Source organism: Haemaphysalis longicornis, unplaced genomic scaffold (genome assembly GCF_048455015.1).
Source record: "Haemaphysalis longicornis isolate Haplotype H1 unplaced genomic scaffold, Haemaphysalis longicornis Haplotype H1 scaffold_10, whole genome shotgun sequence".
In the NCBI taxonomy this organism is placed as follows: Eukaryota; Metazoa; Arthropoda; class Arachnida; order Ixodida; family Ixodidae; genus Haemaphysalis; species Haemaphysalis longicornis.
Genome location: NW_027526204.1, coordinates 141,640,866 through 141,660,905, shown reverse-complemented (window position 1 = coordinate 141,660,905; position 20,040 = coordinate 141,640,866). Strand labels below are relative to the sequence as shown.

Here is a 20,040-nt window from a genome sequence, read left to right as displayed (position 1 = left end):
GAGGCTTTAAAATCAATAGTTAGTGTAAAAAAAAATAAAATATAGAAAATAGCAGTTTGAGAAACTGCAAAAGTAGAAAAGGCCATTTCGTACGTGGACACTGTTAAACTTCATCCGGCAGTGCTGTGGATTAGAACGCAGGCCCGTCAGACGTACTTTGTTCTGTTGTAATTTCACATTGCCATGTTCCGGTCCATTTAGTTTGAAATGACAAAATGAGAGCTAAGGATTACCTCGTGTATAGCGGGTTTGAAGCGTACAATATTGCGTGTATGATCTAGGATTTTTTCGTGAGCGAGGTTGTCGATTTGTTAGAGCCGATTTTTACCCCTACTGTTACAACGAATATCGGATATAACGAACCAATTTACTGCCGCGATACTACTTCGCTATAAAGACGTTCGACTGTATCAGGCAAGAGGGGATAAGATAACGGTGATAGCAGTTAAACGGTGATTTTTTGTATACGTTGTCCAAAGAAAGCATACTCTCGCCCGGCCTTGCTCAGCGGTTAACGAGTTTGAAGTCGCATAGCTCCGATTCCCATCCCCGGCATCATGTCAGTACTGAAGGTGCCAGTTTGCGGACCCCTGACAACTACCAGAAGGTAACACGCTTCGTCCTATGGCGGCCGCTTTATTTGCTCAAATAAAGGAGTAGCGTTCGGGACTCTGGATGGCCTCCCATATCCAGTCGAGGTAGTTGAAGACGTTGGTGTACACGCCCGGAACGCCCTCCTCGTTGCAGCCGCTCCCGAACGAGACCAGGCCCACAATCTCGAAGGTGTTGCCTCGCTTCACCATCAGCGGGGCGCCGGAGTCACCCTGCATGCGGACGCAATCTGAGACGCCGATTGACCGGAGTTGCCTCGCCCCCCGAAGAAGCACCACGGTCGGTTTGCTCGGACGGTTTCGACCCGGGGTTTAACGTCATACCCGGGCTCTATTTAAGTCAATGCGTTAAAGAGGGGTCCAGTAACTTATAAGCAGAGGGTCGCGGCGCCCATACTATCAGTCGCTGGCGTAGTCAAGGAAGGAGCCGAAGCCCCTGAAATTTTCGATTTCGCGGAGGGAAGTACGAAAAAACGAAGATAACTCTATCTGTCAACAAATAATGGCCACCGATAATTGTTTTTGTGCGGATACACTACGCACTAGACAAATAGGGCTTCGATGTATGTATGCTCTCTCTACGAAGGTCAGCCATTTTGCAGTTTCAGTGGGGGAAAAGTAAACAATAGAATGGTTATGTTGAGTGGACGACGTTATATCGAAGTATTTGTATTTTTAATTTGTGTAGATTCCTTCCTTTAGCTTTCTTAATTTTTCTTGATTTTTTCTTTTTTACTTTTTCCTCCTTTCATGCCCGCCCCCACTTGCTCTTTTTGGGTTCCTCACGAAGTGAATCCTGCGTACGCCACTGCTATCACTCAAGCTTCAGGTTGTATACGCATTAGAAAATGCCCTACCGTGATCTTGAGCAATGTCGCGGTAGTAATGTCTCAAACTATAACACACAGCTGCGCTTCTGTTCGTCATATTGTCCCTCGCCATGTAGTTTGCACCAGTCGCGAAGCCCATCTCCCTTGTGACTTTCACTTACGACTAGCAACCTCCTTCCCCTCCTGCGCGTTTTTATCGACGTTATATAGTTCCTTACTTAATCTGCGTGGAGCACATTGGATGCTACATTGTTGTCAACCGAATCCATCAGCATAAGCCGGTTTACCTCGCAGTAATATTCTATGGTTGAAATGCCAGGTAGGGGGATCTCTGTAACCGAAGTATGCATGTTAGCCCAGGGTTAGCGACGCACACGCTGGCATTTATCGCCGTCCAAGATGCCCAAACACTGCTGTGTGTCTACCTGTGCACAAAATAATTTAAGGATAACTAAGATGACAACGTAAGGGTGCTCTTCTATTTCACAACGGAAACACGATGTGAGAAAGGCGGAAGCCGCTTGCGGGTGTGGAGTGCTTTTCGCGCAGTAATAATTACATCGCAGTAATAATTACATTACAACCACGAAACACATAACATTGGTAGGGCACAGGAATCCTTGAAGTAAACTGCTTTCTTGTCCTGTTGCATTCCTGCCGGCTAGGAGTTACGGCACACTGCATCGGTCAGCTAGTACCTATACTTCGTCATGCGGGATTAGTTTCGAGCCTGCCGTTCGGGTTCACGCGCCCGTTTTTTTTTTTTTTTTTTCTGAAGTTTTTTTTACGTTAGGTCGGCTTGTATGCAGGGCCTGCGCATCCTTTAATTTGCAAAGTGTCACAGCAGAACGGATTCTCAAGGTTTAGAACCTTCACGTAGCGTCATACCGTAAACAACGTACGCAGTAGGCAGTCTAGGTCTGCCATTTACCGCTAGTCGTTGTCTGTTATATCTTCGCGCATTTGCCCAAGATCAAATTCTTCGAACTTTCTAAGCGATAGCGTGCACACGCAGTGCAGCATCGGCAATTACCATTGGACAGTCACTCGGCCGGACACCTGCTGCAGCGCACAAGGGCAATCGCAGCAAGAAAGAGGACCAGGTCACTATCACCTGGTCTTTGTGTGTTGTGATTCTATTTCATTTGATTCATTCCAGTGAAAGCACGTTGCCTTATTGATCCCCGTTATGTGTTTACTGTGTAATATGAAATTACAATAATTCTGTTTTCATGTTCTGTTTGCTTTATGAAGGCTTAACAAATCAGCCTAGGCTGTTTTGCCGCAATTAAACTCTTTTTGTTCTATATTTCGGCATCGTTAATGTCCAGTGACGCGTCTTGTCTTTTTTAACCAGCTCTCTGAATTTTTGGCCTAATCATTAATGAACGATCATCATCGCACTTTGTTCATTTTTCCATGTCCAATTGATTTATGTATAAACCTACATTATATTTCTGCTTATTTATTCTGACTACTCAAATTTTACCTGTTTTTTATGCACCTTTTAACAAGAGGTCCCCCCACAGTGATAAACTATAGTAGCTCTTTCTGTATTTCTTACCAATGTATGAACTGTATCATTTGCAAACTTCCTAATATACTTCAGCTTCAACTTCAATTACGCGTTTTAAGCTCTATACATAAACGTTAGAACAGCTCACAATGTCCTTAATGCTCGACGAAGCGTTTCCCATACTTATATTTGCGATAATTAGCCTCACAGGCTGAAGCGTGGTGCACTAAGTTATCTTGCGCTTGTGTGACAAGCGTGAGTTTCGAAAACATCGTCTCTACAAAATATGCCTCTTACATCTAAGGTAAGTAGATTCACAAGAGCAAAGCATGCACTGAACCATTGTGAAAGAAAAAAATAATATAAAGCGTTTCATTTTGCTATGCGTTCTTCTTTCGCAGGTTCCAGAGGATCGCGTTTCCAGGCATGCAGTTTACTTTATAATGCGTTCTTCTTTTGCAGGTTTCCTATGCATCCAACAGGATCTCAAGCGTGGTTAATCGCTAAAACAGTCACAAGCAGCGCTAAAACACTGGCCCGTTTTTAAACGTGTGGTAACGAAGCCACATCCATTCAGACGACACGTTTTCCGCAATACCTGAGGGCGATTCACTCGAAGGGTCAACGCAATCGCATCTAACACCCACAGGAGGGGGTTAATTACACGACGATCCTTTACAGTACACCCACATTACAACTAAATTTCTTTATTCAAATCTCCATGCACTTTATTCTACGTTTCCCGCGGTGCCAGCTGCGATACAGGGAGGACGACTTATCGCTGCTTTTAACAAAGCACCTCTTTTAACGAAGTCACTTTCCCGTCCAAAGGACTTTTTACGTTATAATGAGGATTACCAGTAGTTCCAAACGCTCTACACATTTGTTTCGTATGGCAAAGTCAGCTTGAAAAAATTCAAACTTGCCTTCGGCTAACGACAAAGATGGCTGAAACGTCCATCCTAAATAGTTCTTAACAAAACAACGACGAGGAAGAAGGGACACAAGACGGCGCTGACTCTCAACTAAAACTTTAATCGGAAGAAAACACACACATATATATGATCATACACCACACGTGTCTGTAAACGTCATCACTACGTAGCAGTGCGTCAAACAATCTTATCGTGGCCTACTTCCCCAAAATAAAACACGACCTAAAGCATCGTCTTCGACATGAAGGCAAATTCCTTATCTTACAGTGTCACAAAAGCATGACTAATGCACACTGTGACACTGTGACACTGTATGATAATGACTTCTGTGACACTGTATGATAAGGAATTTGCCTTCATGTCGAAGACGATGCCTTAGGTCGTGTTTAGTTTGGGGGAAGTAGGACACGATAAGATTGTTTGACGCACTGCTACGTAGTGATGACGTTTACAGACACGTGTGGTGTATGATCGTATATATGTGTGTGTTTTCTTCCGATTAAAGTTTTAGTTGAGAGTCAGCGCCGTCTTGTGTCCCTCCTTCCTCGTCGTTGTTTTGTTAAGCGCTGTTTAGGAAGGACGGATACCAACTAGCCCAGCTGTCCATTCTGATGGCTGAAACGCGAAGCTTTCTTCCGCCGCAAACCGAGTCGAATCGAAGTCCAGTCTCGTGAGAGATTCTTCTTTCGTTGCCGTCTGAGATTGGACTTTGATCGTTGCGGTTCAACCACCTTTTGCTTCACCCACGATCACCATAATCATCGTCGCCCTTCGTGGAGCGGCAAAGATCGTTCAACCTCCTTCACTTCTCCAACGATCACCATCACCATGAGGATGTTGTCTTTCCTGGAGTGTGTTTAGGCGTGGACGGTCGCCATCAGTCAGGCAAAGAAAGCTTCGCTTTAATAATTAGTAAGCTCTTGGGCTAGCTTAAAATTTTTAGTTATTACGCGATACTAATACGAAACTTTAATACTTTAATACAGTAAAAGCTCGTCAATTCGAACTCGGTTTTTTCGAACTCACGGTTAATTAGAACCGACGCCCTGGTCCCGACACAGCCCTGTATATATATATATATATATATATATATATATATATATATATATAGATTGTAACGAGGAAGACTTGCCACCATCGACGTAACGCTATAAGCGCAGCTACACAGCCGTGAAGTTGGAAGAACAGCCAGCGGAGCGTATTGCCTCATGCTACCTGCATCATCATCATGGCAAGACTCAAGATCATCATCACCAGTTTGTTGTCTCGAGAGCTGAGCGCGCACGGCAGAACCCCTTCGGACTCAGCTGAGCCTCTCTGCGTTTCAACGCCTTGCTGCCGTCCTGCCAATAAACCTCCCCATAATATATATATATATATATATATATATATATATATATATATATATATATATATATATATATATATATATATATTTAAATGGGGGAAAACTCCCGATAATTCGAACGCGTCTGTATCCAGGACGGTAGATTCGAACTATGATCTCCTGGCTTCCTTCTCTGCTCGCAGAAGAAGTCGGGCCAGAGTGATTACAATGTGATGCAAACCCAAACCAAACCAAATTTACTAGAGATGCGTGCAAATCAGCGTCGAAGCTGGATGTTGCAGCACGTTGTTTCTCAGCAGATGAGAATTCTAAGGCTGCGCTGGGGCTCTTCGCCAAGTTCCAAGCGATGCTCATGGAGTCGTGACAGAAGAAACGTAAGCAACCTCATGTTATCGATTACTTTTAATTTTGATTGCTTCGACCCTGCCTAGTAAATGAACTTGTTTTCGCGCATAGACACAGCGTGATTATTTCGACATTACGGCTCACAGCTCACATTAATGCAATGTCAGTGCCTGTTTCGGGCGTATAGCTGACTGATCCATTAGTTTCGCTCGCTGTTCGACTTACCCGAACATTATTTTAAAAAAAGAAATCACCTGCCACAAACGGGTAGTAGCGCTAATTGGCAATAACGAATCATGAGGTCGCTTCGCTGTGTTCTGCCGGCGCAGTGTGGCGCGATGGCCATTCATTCTTGCGCCCGTCCGCTATTTCGAACTCCGCTTAATTCGAATAATTGTATGGTCCCCTTCGAGTTCGAATTAATGAGCTTTCACTGTATTAATACCGGGGTTGCATTAAAAGTGCACCAAAATCTCACCCAAGTGGATGAGTTGCATTTCAGGTTTTAAACAAATTTTAATCAAAATTTAATTGCAATATAAAAAAATATATTACTTGTCGACTCTTAATCAAACTCGCGTTTATTCGATTGTATCTCGGTGTACTGGTCGGCGGGGCTTCTGACGGCGCTGCGTATCCAGCTTAGGTATTGCTGGACGTTAGTGTAGACGCCCGGTACTCCCTCCAGGTTGCAACTGTCTCCGAAAGACACTAGGCCCACGACCTCAAAGGCGCGTCCGCGTTTCACGGCCAGGGGAGCGCCCGAGTCACCCTGCAACGCGGTGTACACTTAGGGCTGATTTCGAGACTTTCGCCGAGTTATCAGCACTATTTCAGAGAATACAGGGCGTTAAAGCAACAAAAAATTCTGCAAAAATTCAGAGAATTATCTACTGATGCGTGGCATTCTGACGCCGCTTGTCTTTACTGTGAGTTTTTTCCAGACAATTTTTTTCTAAATCCTGTCCGACCAATTATCTCCAACTACGCTATTATAACGGTTACAGGTGAAACTTTCGCGATATCTCCAATATTGGGGAAATGCCATGCGTTATACGTTTTGCCATGTTCCGTAATTTTTAAATGTTTTTCTTATTTTTTAGTTTTTCAAAATTTCGCGCGACCAATTATCTCAGTTTACGTTACTACACTTGGAACTTTCGCGAAATCTGAATTATTGTGGAAATGCAGGGCGTTACACTGTTCGCCATTTGCCATAATTATTTTGTCTTGTTTTTTGTTTTTGCAAATTTTGTTGGACCAAGTATTTCCATTTTATGCTATTATAACAATTACAGGTGAAACTTTCGCGAAATCTGAATTATTGTGGAAGTGCCATGCGGTATATGTTCTGACATTTTTCGTAATTTCTTCCATAGTTTTGTTATTTTTTAGTTTTTCCAAATTTCGTTCGACCAATTATCTTACGTCATTACTACATTTGGAAATTTCGCGAAATTTGCATTTCTGTGGAAATGCAGTGCGTTACACGCTCCTGGTTGGGGGGGTACTCAGCAAAGAATGCAACGCATTAATAAACCCTATTTAAACTTTTTTTTTTTCTCGCAGAAACCGTGTGTTTCTCTTCATTGCAATTCGGCACTCGCGTCACATTTTATGGACAATTTTATTTAACACTGACACAACCAATGGAAATAGCATAGTTTTTTTAGCAAACGACTGAAATTTTCTCGCCATAGGCAAAAACAAAAAACACAAGTGTGGTTGATCCCTCTTTCATAGCAATCGGTATAACACGAAAGTGAAAGGTGCCTTCACAGGTGCAGTCGAATGTTAAAGGAACCTCCTTCATGTGCAAAGGGTTCGAGAGCCTGACCCCGCCAGACGCCGACACTCAAGAAACAAACAAAAAAAAAAACCCGGTTAATTCCGGGACAACAATACCAAAAATGACATGCACAGAAACAGCAGCTCGAAACACAACGGTCATGGGAACAACGCCACAGTGGAGGGTGCCTCAATTCACGCGAGTCCCCCGTGCATGAAGGCGCTGTCATGGAGACGCCAACTATCGGCGCTCATTAGCGTCATGATACGCTACTTCGCTTCGCCTCTCCTAGACGGCAGCAAGATCTGAATGGGTCATAGGGAAGGTCATATAGGGTGCGTTCGTAGAGCTGCTCACGCTTCTGCTCATAACGCAGTCGGAGTCGGTAGAGCACCACGTACCTCCCGTTGCGGCGAGAGGGCCTGAAAGGGCCCGAGAGGGCATGGGCTCGAATCCGGGCGTCACAGCATCAATGGCACTTTTTTTGGCGACGCCACTTCCGTTACGGATATGACGTGAGTGAGGTCCCGGTGTACCCGGGCATAAAACACTCTTGTGTTAAGAACTTTACTAACACATTGCGATACTTGTATTTTTTTACGATCATGAAACAAGAGAGCTTCCCGAAGGGCTTCCATTCAGATAGAGCCGCTCTTCATTCAGCATTACTGACAGGGAACAGACAACCAATTTTTGTCGAGTATATTTTCTCGGACCCAAATGAATGGGCATCACTTAAGACACCTTAACCCGTAACGGTTTTGCTCATAGCGCCCTACAACTTCTAAAACCTGAATTTTGAGATTGACGAGCCACACGTGTCCCGCCATAAGGAGTGCTGCAAACCATGATCGCGAGTCTGCGGCAATACACTTTTAACTGCCCGTGAGATAAAAACTTGTCCCCGGCTGAAACAACAATAATGTGAAACCTTCACTATTCCTAAATGCGGTTTTTGAATCACGCGTTAAAATCGGTGGAGTTCTTTGGACACGCAGTTGGAGCAGTCGGTCCGTGCCGGTGGATTCTCCAGGCAAGCGATCAGGAACTTCCCCAAAGGTCGGATATTGCCGAGAGCGGCCCGAATCCTAAACTGACGCCAAGTCCACAGAGAACTAGAACCACGAACCCGACTCCAGTGGTTCCCCGCACACATGGGGGAAGTCTCCGAGAACCATCGTAGTGGCAACGAGACGGCACCCGCCAGGGCGCGCGAGCTTTCAAACCACGTCGGCGACGACCGTTCGTAGTATAGCACCAAGGATCGAATGACAAGCTACAACGTAATCGCCAAGGCCTTCCGCTTGGCCCGACGGACCTTCCCTCCGTCCAGCGACAAGTTGGACAGGTCAGAGGCAGTCGCACTCAGGCAACTGCAGACGCGCACGTACCCCAGCCCGGCACACTATCATAGAATGTTTCCAGAAATATACACGACGATCATGTGTAAGGTCTGCCGCAAAGAGGTAGCCACCTTAATCCACATGCTCTGGGATTGTACCAGAGATCCGCACGGTACTAACTCCGGAACCCTCCCGCCGCGGCTGTACGCTGCCCTATGCAGCCCCAGCCTAGACGACCAACTCTGGGCCGTCCAACAGGCCCAGGCCGGTGAGGCGGTGAAGCGGCAGGACTTCGACGCCCCTAAGCGCGGGCGAAGAGGACCAGTCAGCGAAAGCTCTGCAGGCATTCAATAAAGTTTTTACCAAGCAATTCGGACACGTAACGTAGTGTCACGTTTAGACACAACGTGTCGAAATATTAGTGGAAAATTAGTCATTTCCGCCTGTTTATTTAGAAATTCCTCGCGGTTACCCCAGTGCATAAAACGCTGGCTTTCATATGAGCTAGACGACATGCGCTCCACGAACATCGCTTGTCCGTCCCTTCAAGTAACGAGGATAGAGACGTGGGTGAGGGTCTGTTCGCTCTTAGGGCCAGTGCGCACGCACGGAAAGCGGGTACACGTGCCCAATATTTGGGCACCGGCCGGGTATAAATGGGTTTATATGCGAAATAAAGTTTTCAGTACGTAGTTGGAGCGCTGGAATCTGCTCCCTTTCTTGCCAGAGTTTCAGTTCGTGCTTAATTTTCAATGAAGATTATACAACAACTAGCTCGTCTCTCTCTCTCTCTCCAGAGAGAGAGACAGAGAGAGAGAGAGACACTAAGGGTTGGCAGTCAAGAAAACCTCGGAAAGCAAAGGGGGGAATGCGGTAGGTCATAGAAACAGATGAAGAATTGTTTGAGTCAGAAAGAAAGTGGCGAAAAAATGCCCGCCTGGTGGGATCCGAACCCCCGACCTCCAGAATACCGGTCTGGTGCCATAACCACTACGCTACCGACGGGGCTGTTTCCCCACCACTTTCTCGGGTATTTATGTTAGGTATTTTTTGTTTCTGCACTTGGGGGTGGTAGCCAGCGCCACTCGGACTACTCGGGGTGACGGGGAGCTTCTTTTTAACCACCGGGCCGTGACCCCCGGGCCGAGTATATATATATATATATATATATATATATATATATATATATATATATATATATATATATATATATATATATATATATATATATATATATACACATATATATATATATATATATATATACATATATATATATATATATATATATATATATATATATATATATATATATATATATATATATATATATATATATATATATATATATATATATATATACTCACACACAGAGAGATACCGGCTAATATACATCACCTAAAGAGACCCTGCAACACATTTCTCGTTCAACTTTTTTCGGAATCCTTAATACTTGTAGAACGTGGCTCACCAACACATCCAGTACTTCGATTAGGGGGCTGCAAAGTACCTCAACCAAAAATTACTGCTCTATGCCAATCTGATAACTTATGTTGAAAGCAAAGGAGGAGAGTGGCGAACGATGGGAAGACCGACGAGTGAGAGAAAGCAAAGGAGAAGAGTGCGCGAAATTAAGAGGAGGGAACGGTTCGCCGTGGCGGCACGAGCAAGCGCTCTCCTAAAGTGTTGGGTGGGGTTGGGGAGGGGGCAGTTGGCTGTGCCCGTACGAGGCGATGGACGAGGCGGCGCTTGGCGAAAACGTGAGGGGGTCATGCGCGTGGCTATGATGTGCGTTCGCATAAGACGCAGTTCGCGGTTCCTTCCTGAGACGCACTTAGCGCCGCCGCCGCAGAGGCTCATCATCGCTGCTGTCGAGAGAACCCACAAGTGAGTGCTACCTCAGCGCACTGCAGCCATCAGGAGTGAGTGCTGAACTGCGGGTGAGGCAACGGGTCGTGCGCTTCGTCAGCCTGCTGCAGCTAAACGAGCTACCAGAGCGGAGGCTCAGCACCGCCGACGCCAGAGCCCCGAGTGAGTGCTGAACAATGAGCAGCTGCGCCCAAATATCGCATTAGGGAGTATCGTAATCGCAAGCCAATTTTTATTTATTTTTTTACTTTTGCCTGCCTATGGAAAGACCGACCAAGCTTTCGCCATGATTGGCGTTGGACGATGTCGAGACTAAAGTCCCAAATAATTTAAGTTGAGACCGGGAAATGAGAAAAGATTTGCGGGATAGCACACGTTTTTGGAAGGGCTCGACGTAAAGGCTGTCGGAAAATTCCTGTTCCCGTCATGCTTAGGCATTTGCTCCGGCGGGAGCGGGTGGGCTCCAAAGGTAGTTTCGGAGCACCTGCTCTTCGAGGGACTAGCGTGCTCTTCGGTTGTGCTTGGCGACCGCTCCGGATCTGCCATTGGAATGCAACAATATAAACTTGCTCAAAAAGTTTTAACACGAAAGTGTTTTATTCGCGGATAGGCAAAGATTTCACTGACGTCATATCAGCCACGGAAATGACGCCAGTACACGGAGAAAGCGGCCTGTAACGGGTGCACCCCTGCACACGGGGCTTCTTGCGGGGAAGCAACCTTTAGTATTGAAAAGTACGTTATACTTAGGGTTGTTCGTTTTCGGCGTTTATATTTTGACACGAAAGTGTTTTACGTCGGTGTACACCAAGATTTCGCTGACTTCATATTCGTCACGGAAATGACGCCAGTACACCCTTGAAGAAGCGACCCGCCAGCAGGACGTCGCTCGCCAAGCACACCCACAAGACAGCCACCGACCCGCAAATCATGCTCAGCTGCAGATTTCGCTGCACATTTCACTTTCGTGCTTTACCGATTCCTATGACAGGGAAATCAGCCAGAGCTTTTTTCTCTTTCCCCGTCCTGGCGTTCTTCGACCGCTGGCATTACGTCATTAGAGCAGTGTAGCGGCTACTGCCGGCTTTCCTCAAGTTGCAGCAATGAACGCATTCGACAGCCACTTTAAAAGAAAGCCACAAACGCAAAGCAGAAGCGGGAGGCGTATCTGCTGCGACGAGCAAATCACGCACTGCCGCTCCGTTCTAGCGATAACTAAAGCTTTCTCAGAAGACGGAAAGCGTTTATCAGAAGTGTTGCAGAGTCCCTCTCATGCAAGCCATTCCAAAGAATAGTAACTAATGTTATAAATGAGTATTTCTGAGAGAGAGAGAGAGAGAGAGAGAGAGAGAGAGAGAGAGAGAGAGAGAGAGAGAGAGAGAGAGAGAGAGAGAGAGAGAGAGAGAGAGAGCTCTTCATTAGATGAAAGCAGAGAGGTTTGCCGGCACGTTCCCGCCTACATGCTACTCTGCGGGGATGGGGAGAAAGGGAGGAAGGAGTAAAGGACCTAAAAGAAGTAGGGCAGAAGAGAGAGGGGAGGGGGGAAGCAGATGTTAAAAGAAAAAGTGAACATGAAGGTTTGCGTGGTGACGTAAAAGTCCATACGATCTCACAGTTGAAGTTCTAACCCAGAAACAGGGGACTGCGTTTTAGTGTTGTAACGAGCGGTGAATGTTGCATTGAACTATGACGGAGGCGTTATATCTGCCACTTCAGCGCACTCATTTTTGGTGCTCAAGCTTCGCGCATTTTCCAACGAAGCCCCCGGCCACTACAGTCCGGTCACTCCTCTTTGTTCTTAGCATTGAACGTGCATATGAGCTTGCTTTACAGGTCAGCCCACAAAAAGCAATGATGTCCAGACAACAGTTAGCGTCGCATTTTTGTTGTCGGCGTAACATTCGTTTTTGCGGGAGCACCCGTAAATCAGGCGAATTATGGACCAAGTAGCCCAGATTCCGCCTGTTCTGCGTGCAGAGGAAGCCGATCGCGAGGCACGACGTACCTGGCAGGCGTCGGAGCCCCTCTTGTAGGCGCATATCTGCTGCGGCGAGAAGAACGCTATTCCTCCGAGGCCCTTCACGCAACTGGGAGTGGGAAGCACGACCTGGGTCGTGTACCGCAGCACGGGAGAACCGGAACCGTCTGCGGAAGGTGGTACAGGGGAAACAAGATATTAATTTTTACAGCGAAGCTGTTAGCCTCTAGTTGTTCGGAAAGTTTCGTGTCATTAACAAGAAAAAAAAAAAAAACACACCCAGGCCGGACCAAGCAGTTCTAGTCCAAGACACCGAGCGCATGCGTCAGGCAAATCAGGCATACAACATAGAGCTCAGTATTCGTTTAAGGAAACCACAAAACAAGCATTGAAACTGCTTATTATGGATGATTAGGCGCCTGCGAACAATGGACCCCCTTTACCCCACGGCAATGGTCTAATTAGTGTCGCATAATGGCTGCCATAAGAGCAGTCAGTTGGTTTCACCCAACAGGACCAACCGGTTCCGGTCACTGGCTAGCCAGAGTCACTGTTAATTATTGCTAGTGACGCTGGCTAGTCAGTGAGCGGAAGCGGTTTGGCCGGTTGGGTAAAATCAAGACAGACTGATCACTTGCCGTCGCGAAACGACACCAGCGAGGATTGCTGTACTGGATGGGAGCAGTCCGTCTTGATTTTTACCCAACCGGCCAAACCGCTTCCGCTCACTGACTAGCCAGCGTCACTAGCAATAATTAACAGTGACTCTGGCTAGTCAGTGAGCGGAACCGGTTGGTCCCGTTGGGTGAAACCAACTATGACTGCTCCTATGGCGGCCGTCATGCGACACTATTTAGACCGTTGCTAAACCCCACCATGTGTTCCTTGTAAAGATTATGTTTGCAGATTATGTTTGAGGGCTAGGCAGGACTATAGAGTCACTAAATAGGGCAGTTCCTGCCCAAGAAGCCGAGCGCAAGCGACAAGCCCACCGAGACGACGAGAAACATTTCATACCCTCCCCATCAGCGTTTGTAGTGATTTACACCAGCTTCGCTGGACATCCACATTGGTAGGGCGGAATGGCGACCATTTTTGTAGCGTGAGCTACACTGGCCGAGGTTGAGCAGTTTCGCGTGGCTCCTGGAGAGCCGTGCTGCGCATGCGCGAGGAGCAGTGCCGTCTCACGTCTCAGAGCTGGCGCGCCGTAGACGCCGCCGCGACCGGATTTGATTGGGTTGGATTGGATTGGAAATCGTTTCAGCAGCAGTAAGCACGATAATTAGTCAATCCTAGACAACCAGGAAACCTAGGAATAACCAGCTGAACCTTAGCTCACGCTTACGTATATGCTCAGCAGAGCCGAGCTAAGCCATTGCTAATTTTTTAAGAAGGCAGACACATGTATTTAGTACTATATGTGTACAGTCATAGAAAAATGAAATGCGAACACGAAAATATGAGCCGAAACACGCAGAATTAAAAAAAAATACTGTTCATTGAAGTCCAATAAGGGCGCGCTATTGGTATATTTGGAAAGCCACATTTTCCAACTTTATTATCGTAATTAAGCCACGTGTCAATTTGACTTGCGTGGAAAGAAATCGCGCTATTTGTGCGTTCAAGTTCATATTTTGGTGTTAGCATTTCATTTGTCCATGACTGCACAGGTGAAATCAAAAGTTAACGGAGCACTGCTGCGTGAAATTAGGATAACTTTTCGCCTAGGCGGCTGTCAACATAAACGGCGTGTGCATATGGCCGGATTTTAGTTTAGCTTCGTTAAAGAATCACTTTAAGGCTGCGGGCTAGGCACATGGAGGAGAAATTTTCTTAAATTATTCCAACCCCGTGCTGCGTTTACTTTTGATTGCACTTGTACATGCTCAAGATGTTGCAGCGTTAGTGAGAACACTTTACAGTTTTTTTCGGACAAACCACTTACTCGATCGCATTAAAGCTCACACGAAGATAACACTGGTATGTGTAGCATCACAACAAGATAGGCGACAGCGCTTACCTAGTTACCTCACAACCAAAAAAAAAATTGAAGCCGTTCCACTCGATGTGAAAGCTGTTGGAAGTGCAGAGTAGTGATTCGACAGAACGGGTGGTGGCGCCGTTATTCGCTCACTGCTACTACCCATCACCCTCTTCGCCGCCCTGTCTCACTTCTCTCTTGATGAATGTAGAATTCAAATTTCCCGCCTTCGCAGTCCTCGCGAGCCCCCTGCCTGAAAGTGCGCCAGCGGGAGTTCTGTTCTTTGTGTACTTGCTTTAATTTATGGCATTATGGCATTCAGTTGAAGCAATATCAGGTCATAGACTTTTTAAATAATAAGGAGGAGATTGAAGTGCTTATTAAAGAGTTCAAATCCATAAAACTGTTTGAAAAACATTTGCTTCACGTATTGGTATATGGCCAGTTTACAATGCGTTAGCAGACAGTATAATTTTCGTGAAAAGAGTGTTACGTTTGTGTTTCTTACTTTAATAACGCTCATTTTTTATGTTTAAGTCGAGTAACTTTCTGTGTTAAACTTGTCTTGTCGTGTTTTCACTTTTAATTGAGCTGTTAGGCTCTATTAAACGTGTGCATGTCACGCTTTTTTCAATCTTTTCTGCTGATTTGTAAACTAATGCGGTAAAATTGTTAGTGTATGGTATGTGTGTGTATATTTTTATTACTTTTACGATGGCATTTTATTTATTTTTGGGATTCGAAAAATGCGCTAGCTATGTTGTTCCTTTTCTGCATGGTAAAAAAAAAATATTGTATCTATTTTTTTCTTTTCATTTGATTTTTTGATGTGTGCTGCTCCCGACTTTGGTGCAAGCTACTTTGGGAGGAAGGGCCTCGCCAGGCTGTAGCCTCTTGCCCTCCACCTTATGTGTAAATGTACTTTCACCCCCTAAAAAATATAAATAAATAAATAAATAAATAAATAAATAAATAAATAAATAAATAAATAAATAAATAAATAAATAAATAAATAAATAAATAAAAATAAATAAATAAATAAATAAATAAATAAATAAATAAATAAATAAATAAATAAATAAATAAATAAATAAATAAATAAATAAATAAAATTTCGTATGCTGGAGCTGTTTTGCGTCATTTCGAACGCGCCATTTTTTTCTTGCGCGGCCGCTCTTTTCGCTTACTATCGTAAAAACAAACCCAACGAGCGTTCCTTACTAAATGAACGCGGGGGCTGCCGGTTATATACACAGATTTTGCCTGGAATGTACCTGCAGTTTTCTTTTCGCTAAACAACGGGGAGATCTATGACAAGCGCCAGCGGTTCACGAGAGGGAGAGAGAAAACTTTAATGAATACTGAAGAGGTTAGCTTCACAAACGGCGGGGCTTGCTACTTCAGATGTTGGTGAACATAGTGAGGAGAAAAAAAAGAAAAGAACAGGGGAAGACGTGCCCAGCAACAATGAATAAGAGGGGGAAGAAAATAAAATTAGTTCGGAACGTAGAAAAAATTTACAGCACTAGGAGAAAAAATCTGAGGATCCCAAGGTTAGAGTACATCGATTAATCCCGTGTCAGACAAAAAAGTTAAAGCGTGAACCCCATGGAGCGTTTTCTGCTCGCGAAAACGCGCCGCGCACGCCACAGGCGCGATGACGCTGCCGCGTAACCACCCGCACGCTGCGCAGCCGCGGCCGGCGGCGGCAACATGGCGGCGGCTTCGGCAGCGAAGTGATGTCGGGAGCTCGAGCGACCGCTTCTAAGCGCTCTCTCAAATGCCGCTCAAGGCACGAACGAAGTTGCTTGTGCGGTAAAGGAGCTTATAATGTGGGTGAAAACGGAACTATAAAACATCATCCGCGCCGCTAGTGAAAGCGCCCATTCAATATCTGCTGGGGTGGTAAGCCTAAACATCCCCGGCGGAGCCAGCCGGCGGTCTCGAGCGCTTCGAAACCGCCGCCATGAGGCGCGCGCCTCCCCATTGGCGCAAGTCGCCAGGCTCCTCCCACTGCCGCGCGCGACGCGCGTCAAAATCTAGCCAAAGCAGATGCTGCCGCGGGCGCGGAATCGTGGACGCGGGCGTCGAAAAAAGGCACGCGCAACGCCGACGCGCGCGAATCGCGTGAAAAAACGCTCCATGCGGTTCGGCCTTCATAAGAAAGCCTTTGTCCCTCGCGCCGCGTCAGCTTGATTTTGCCATGGACCCAGAAAGTGATGCAGCTCTAAAGAGTTTCCGCGTAGCAGTCGCACTAGAGTTCTTTTAGCTGTTTCGCGTTGAGTTGTGTGCTGCGGGCAGTAACACAAGACATGCCGTATGTCGTCTCTCACAAAGCACACATAGCACAATGGCGAGTCCGCCCAGCCCATCTTAAAAAGAAAACTACCAGTGAAGGCAACGCTCAGGTGTAGTCGGTGGAGGACACCTTCAGTTTGCTTTTGTAGACCTCGCGGAAACTGTAAATTGCACTGAGGGTCAATCGCGTGCAGAGGCAAGGGTATCCTAAGAGGGTCCTGCCAAGCTGATAACTACAGTTTTCATCCAAGCGCATTCACGGCCGTACTTTAATCTTGTCTGGAATACGGGATTCCAATAGACACAAGCAGACTGTGCTCATCTTTCGCTGCTGCGTCAGAGACGACGTTCCCCTGGATGCCGCAATGACCTGGCAGCCATTGAAGCGAAATGCGGTGCCCGTCTCGTAGCCCTAGTGTGTGCAATGCGGGTAGCTCACGCACAAGTTGGCCGCAGCGGTGGGATGGCTTCATCAGTGCTTGCAAGGCAGGCCGCGAGTCGGTAGAAATCACCCATTGTCCAGCGGGACAACTGGTGATGTGAAGGAGTGCCGCCCTAAAAGCTGTTAACTAAGTGAAGGTGGACGACGCCTTGTGACTGAGTTTCTCTTTCTCAGTTAGTCCCACCGACGGGATCCACACTCCAATGGCTGACGAGTCAGACTTCACGGATCCGTCTGTATATACCGGAACGTGGCCAAGATAACGCGAACTGATATGCATAGCGTGTAGTATCGCAAGGCTGGCTGAGGCAGAGATGATTTCTTGCCTATACCTGGTATGGTGAGGCATATATCCCATGGTGAAACTTTCCATGGCGGAAAGGCAGGCTTGCTTGGGCGTTATAAGTTGGCCGTTAGGAGGCTCCGTCCATGAGGGGAAGACACCTGTGCTAGAGGATGGTCAGCACACCGGGCTACGTGACGGAGGCTGGTGCGAAGGAACTCTTGAGCTTGGAGTATCTGGGCGGACATACACCTTGCTGAGCAGAGAGTGCCACTCGTGGATGTGCACCTTGGAAGGCCCAGGCAGATGCGCAGAACTTGAGCGTGTGCACACTCTAGCACTCTGAAGTTTGTCTTAGACAAACTAATCAGCGCAGGGAGGATGTACTGCAGAAGGCCCAGAAATAGTGCCTTATACAGTTGCAATAGTGAAGGCACTGAACAGCCACATGTTTTTCCTGTCAGCATCCGGACAATGGGCATAAATGAGTGCGGGCGTTCTCTAAGGTTACGGATATGGGGGGCCTAAGATAGTGAGCGATCTAATGTAACTCCGAGAAATTTATGGTTGTGAAAGTATGGTATTTCTGTGTCTTCTTTTTCTTTTCTGTTGTGGGGTTTTAACGTGCCGACGCAACGCAGGCGATGAGGCGCGCCGTAGTGGAGGGCTCCGGATTAATTTTGACCACCTGGGGATCTTTATCGTGCGCTGAAATCTCGTACACACGGGCGTTTTTGCTTTTCGCCTCAGGTATTTCTGTGTCGAGTTCTCGGCTGTTCCAATGAAGGACACATCCATTACAGGTGTTCTGTGTCAGCCTCTTCGGCAGGAGCTGTGAATAAATGCGGCAAATAAACTCACAAATACACTCGTGCCCAGACCAGAAAAAAAAAAAAAAAAACTGCAGCGTTGATATGCCGCGAAATGCCGCATAAACAGCGGCCCAACGGGCTGAACGATGCATTCGATGCAAAGGTGTGCACTGCCGCCTCGCGGAGCGTGGTGGAACCAGCACGCTTACAAAATTTGGCTGGGGAGGGCGCCGATACGGACGGCCGGAGCACAACGCGCGCGGGGTAATCTCAGAGGCCATGGTGCGTCGTCACTGGTTACATCGGGCTCCGCGGGATGGCGGTACTTGTCCGTGCTAAGCACACGATGTGTGTTGAACGCTCCAAACTCTACCCCACCGAACGCAAAGTAATGCCTCTACTCCAATGTGAGTGCGATTAATAGAGAGTTTTAGCTTACCGTTTTCGACGGTCCGCTCTAGTATCGGCGGCCCGCTCAGCGCAACCGGAGCCAATGCCGTTCGCGTCCAAGCGCTCCACGTATGCGCAATGGTGCGGCCGCTTGCCATCGGAGCCGAGCGCACCGTGCAAAACGGTCAGCTAAAACTCGCTAATACAGCATCTCTGTTGACACCACCGTTGAGAAGCGGGTTGAAACGGAGCAGACGACGCACGCCGGTGTTTATTTTTTTGTTATTCGGCGTGCGGGCGCAGGGGCACAAGACGCGTCATGTCCGTGGCGCTTCGGCCATGTCCGTGGCCGGTTCAAGTGTTGCCAAGCGAAGAAATTGACAGCTAAACTTTTCAGTGAATACCATTTACACAAGGGACTTTTGGATGTTAAATTATAAGGACAGTGTCGCGATCTCTACGTCACAGGCAACGGGCCCACCCGATTGATGGGTCTCGGAGACAACGACGTTTTGTTATAGCGTGGCTGCGCCAATCACGGCGCAGGCTCTAGTACGCCGCACAGGTGGTCGCCGAAGAGCGAGCCGCATTCCGCAAGGGGGGGAGAGATGCCGCACATACACGACTCGGGAAAGAGGCGGTGGCGGTGGAGAGGAGTATAGTAAGGCTGGACCAGGACGAAGTTATGGGCCAGGTCATCCTAGACCAGGGGCGGTATTCTCGTGTTTTGTCCCTTTTGTGTCCCTTCCAAAAGTGTCCCTTTTGAGCGAGCCCTGATTGGCTAAAAGCAAACAACCGGATGTGACGTAACGCAAGCACGGCGGACCTACTGCGTTTGACCGCGGCTTCTTAGAACAGGCGATTTGAATTTCAAACAGACGGTCTTTGGAAGCAGTCATGAATGCGCCGATTATCGCCTTGTTGTTGGTTTACCGGCGGAACAAGCGGTTGAGAAGCAATATAGACGCGTTCGATATGCCCCGAAAAGCATTCCGCCAGCATTTCCGCCCCTCAAAGAGGACCGTGCGGTGTCTGTGCGACGAGCTCCGGGACGAACTTGGTCGGCGGACGCGCGGGCTCAGCGTCAAGATCAAGTGTTATGCGCCCTTCGCTTCTTCGCTACCGGTGGCTTTCAGTCAGCGGCCGGTAACGAAGAAACGATATCGCTGTCGCAGCTCTCCGTGAGCCTGTGCATCATACGCCGCTACCACGCAGCGAAATATAAAGGATCGTCTGCGAGCTAGCTAACGGTCAGCAGGTGCAATGGTAT

General features: G+C 47.1%; 1 protein-coding gene across 1 annotated transcript in view; it reads right to left on the bottom strand.

The window, feature by feature from the left end:
- Window positions 1-342: 342 nt before the first annotated feature.
- Window positions 343-20,040, bottom strand: part of LOC144159530 (trypsin-1-like) — a 175,954-nt gene continuing 156,256 nt past the window's right edge. The window contains exons 5-6 of the mRNA XM_077691091.1: window positions 12,592-12,731; window positions 343-824 (exon numbers count right to left, since the gene is read on the bottom strand). Coding sequence (XP_077547217.1) covers window positions 645-824; window positions 12,592-12,731 — 320 coding nt within the window. The 3' untranslated portion in view covers window positions 343-644. The remainder of the gene's footprint in view (window positions 825-12,591; window positions 12,732-20,040) is intronic.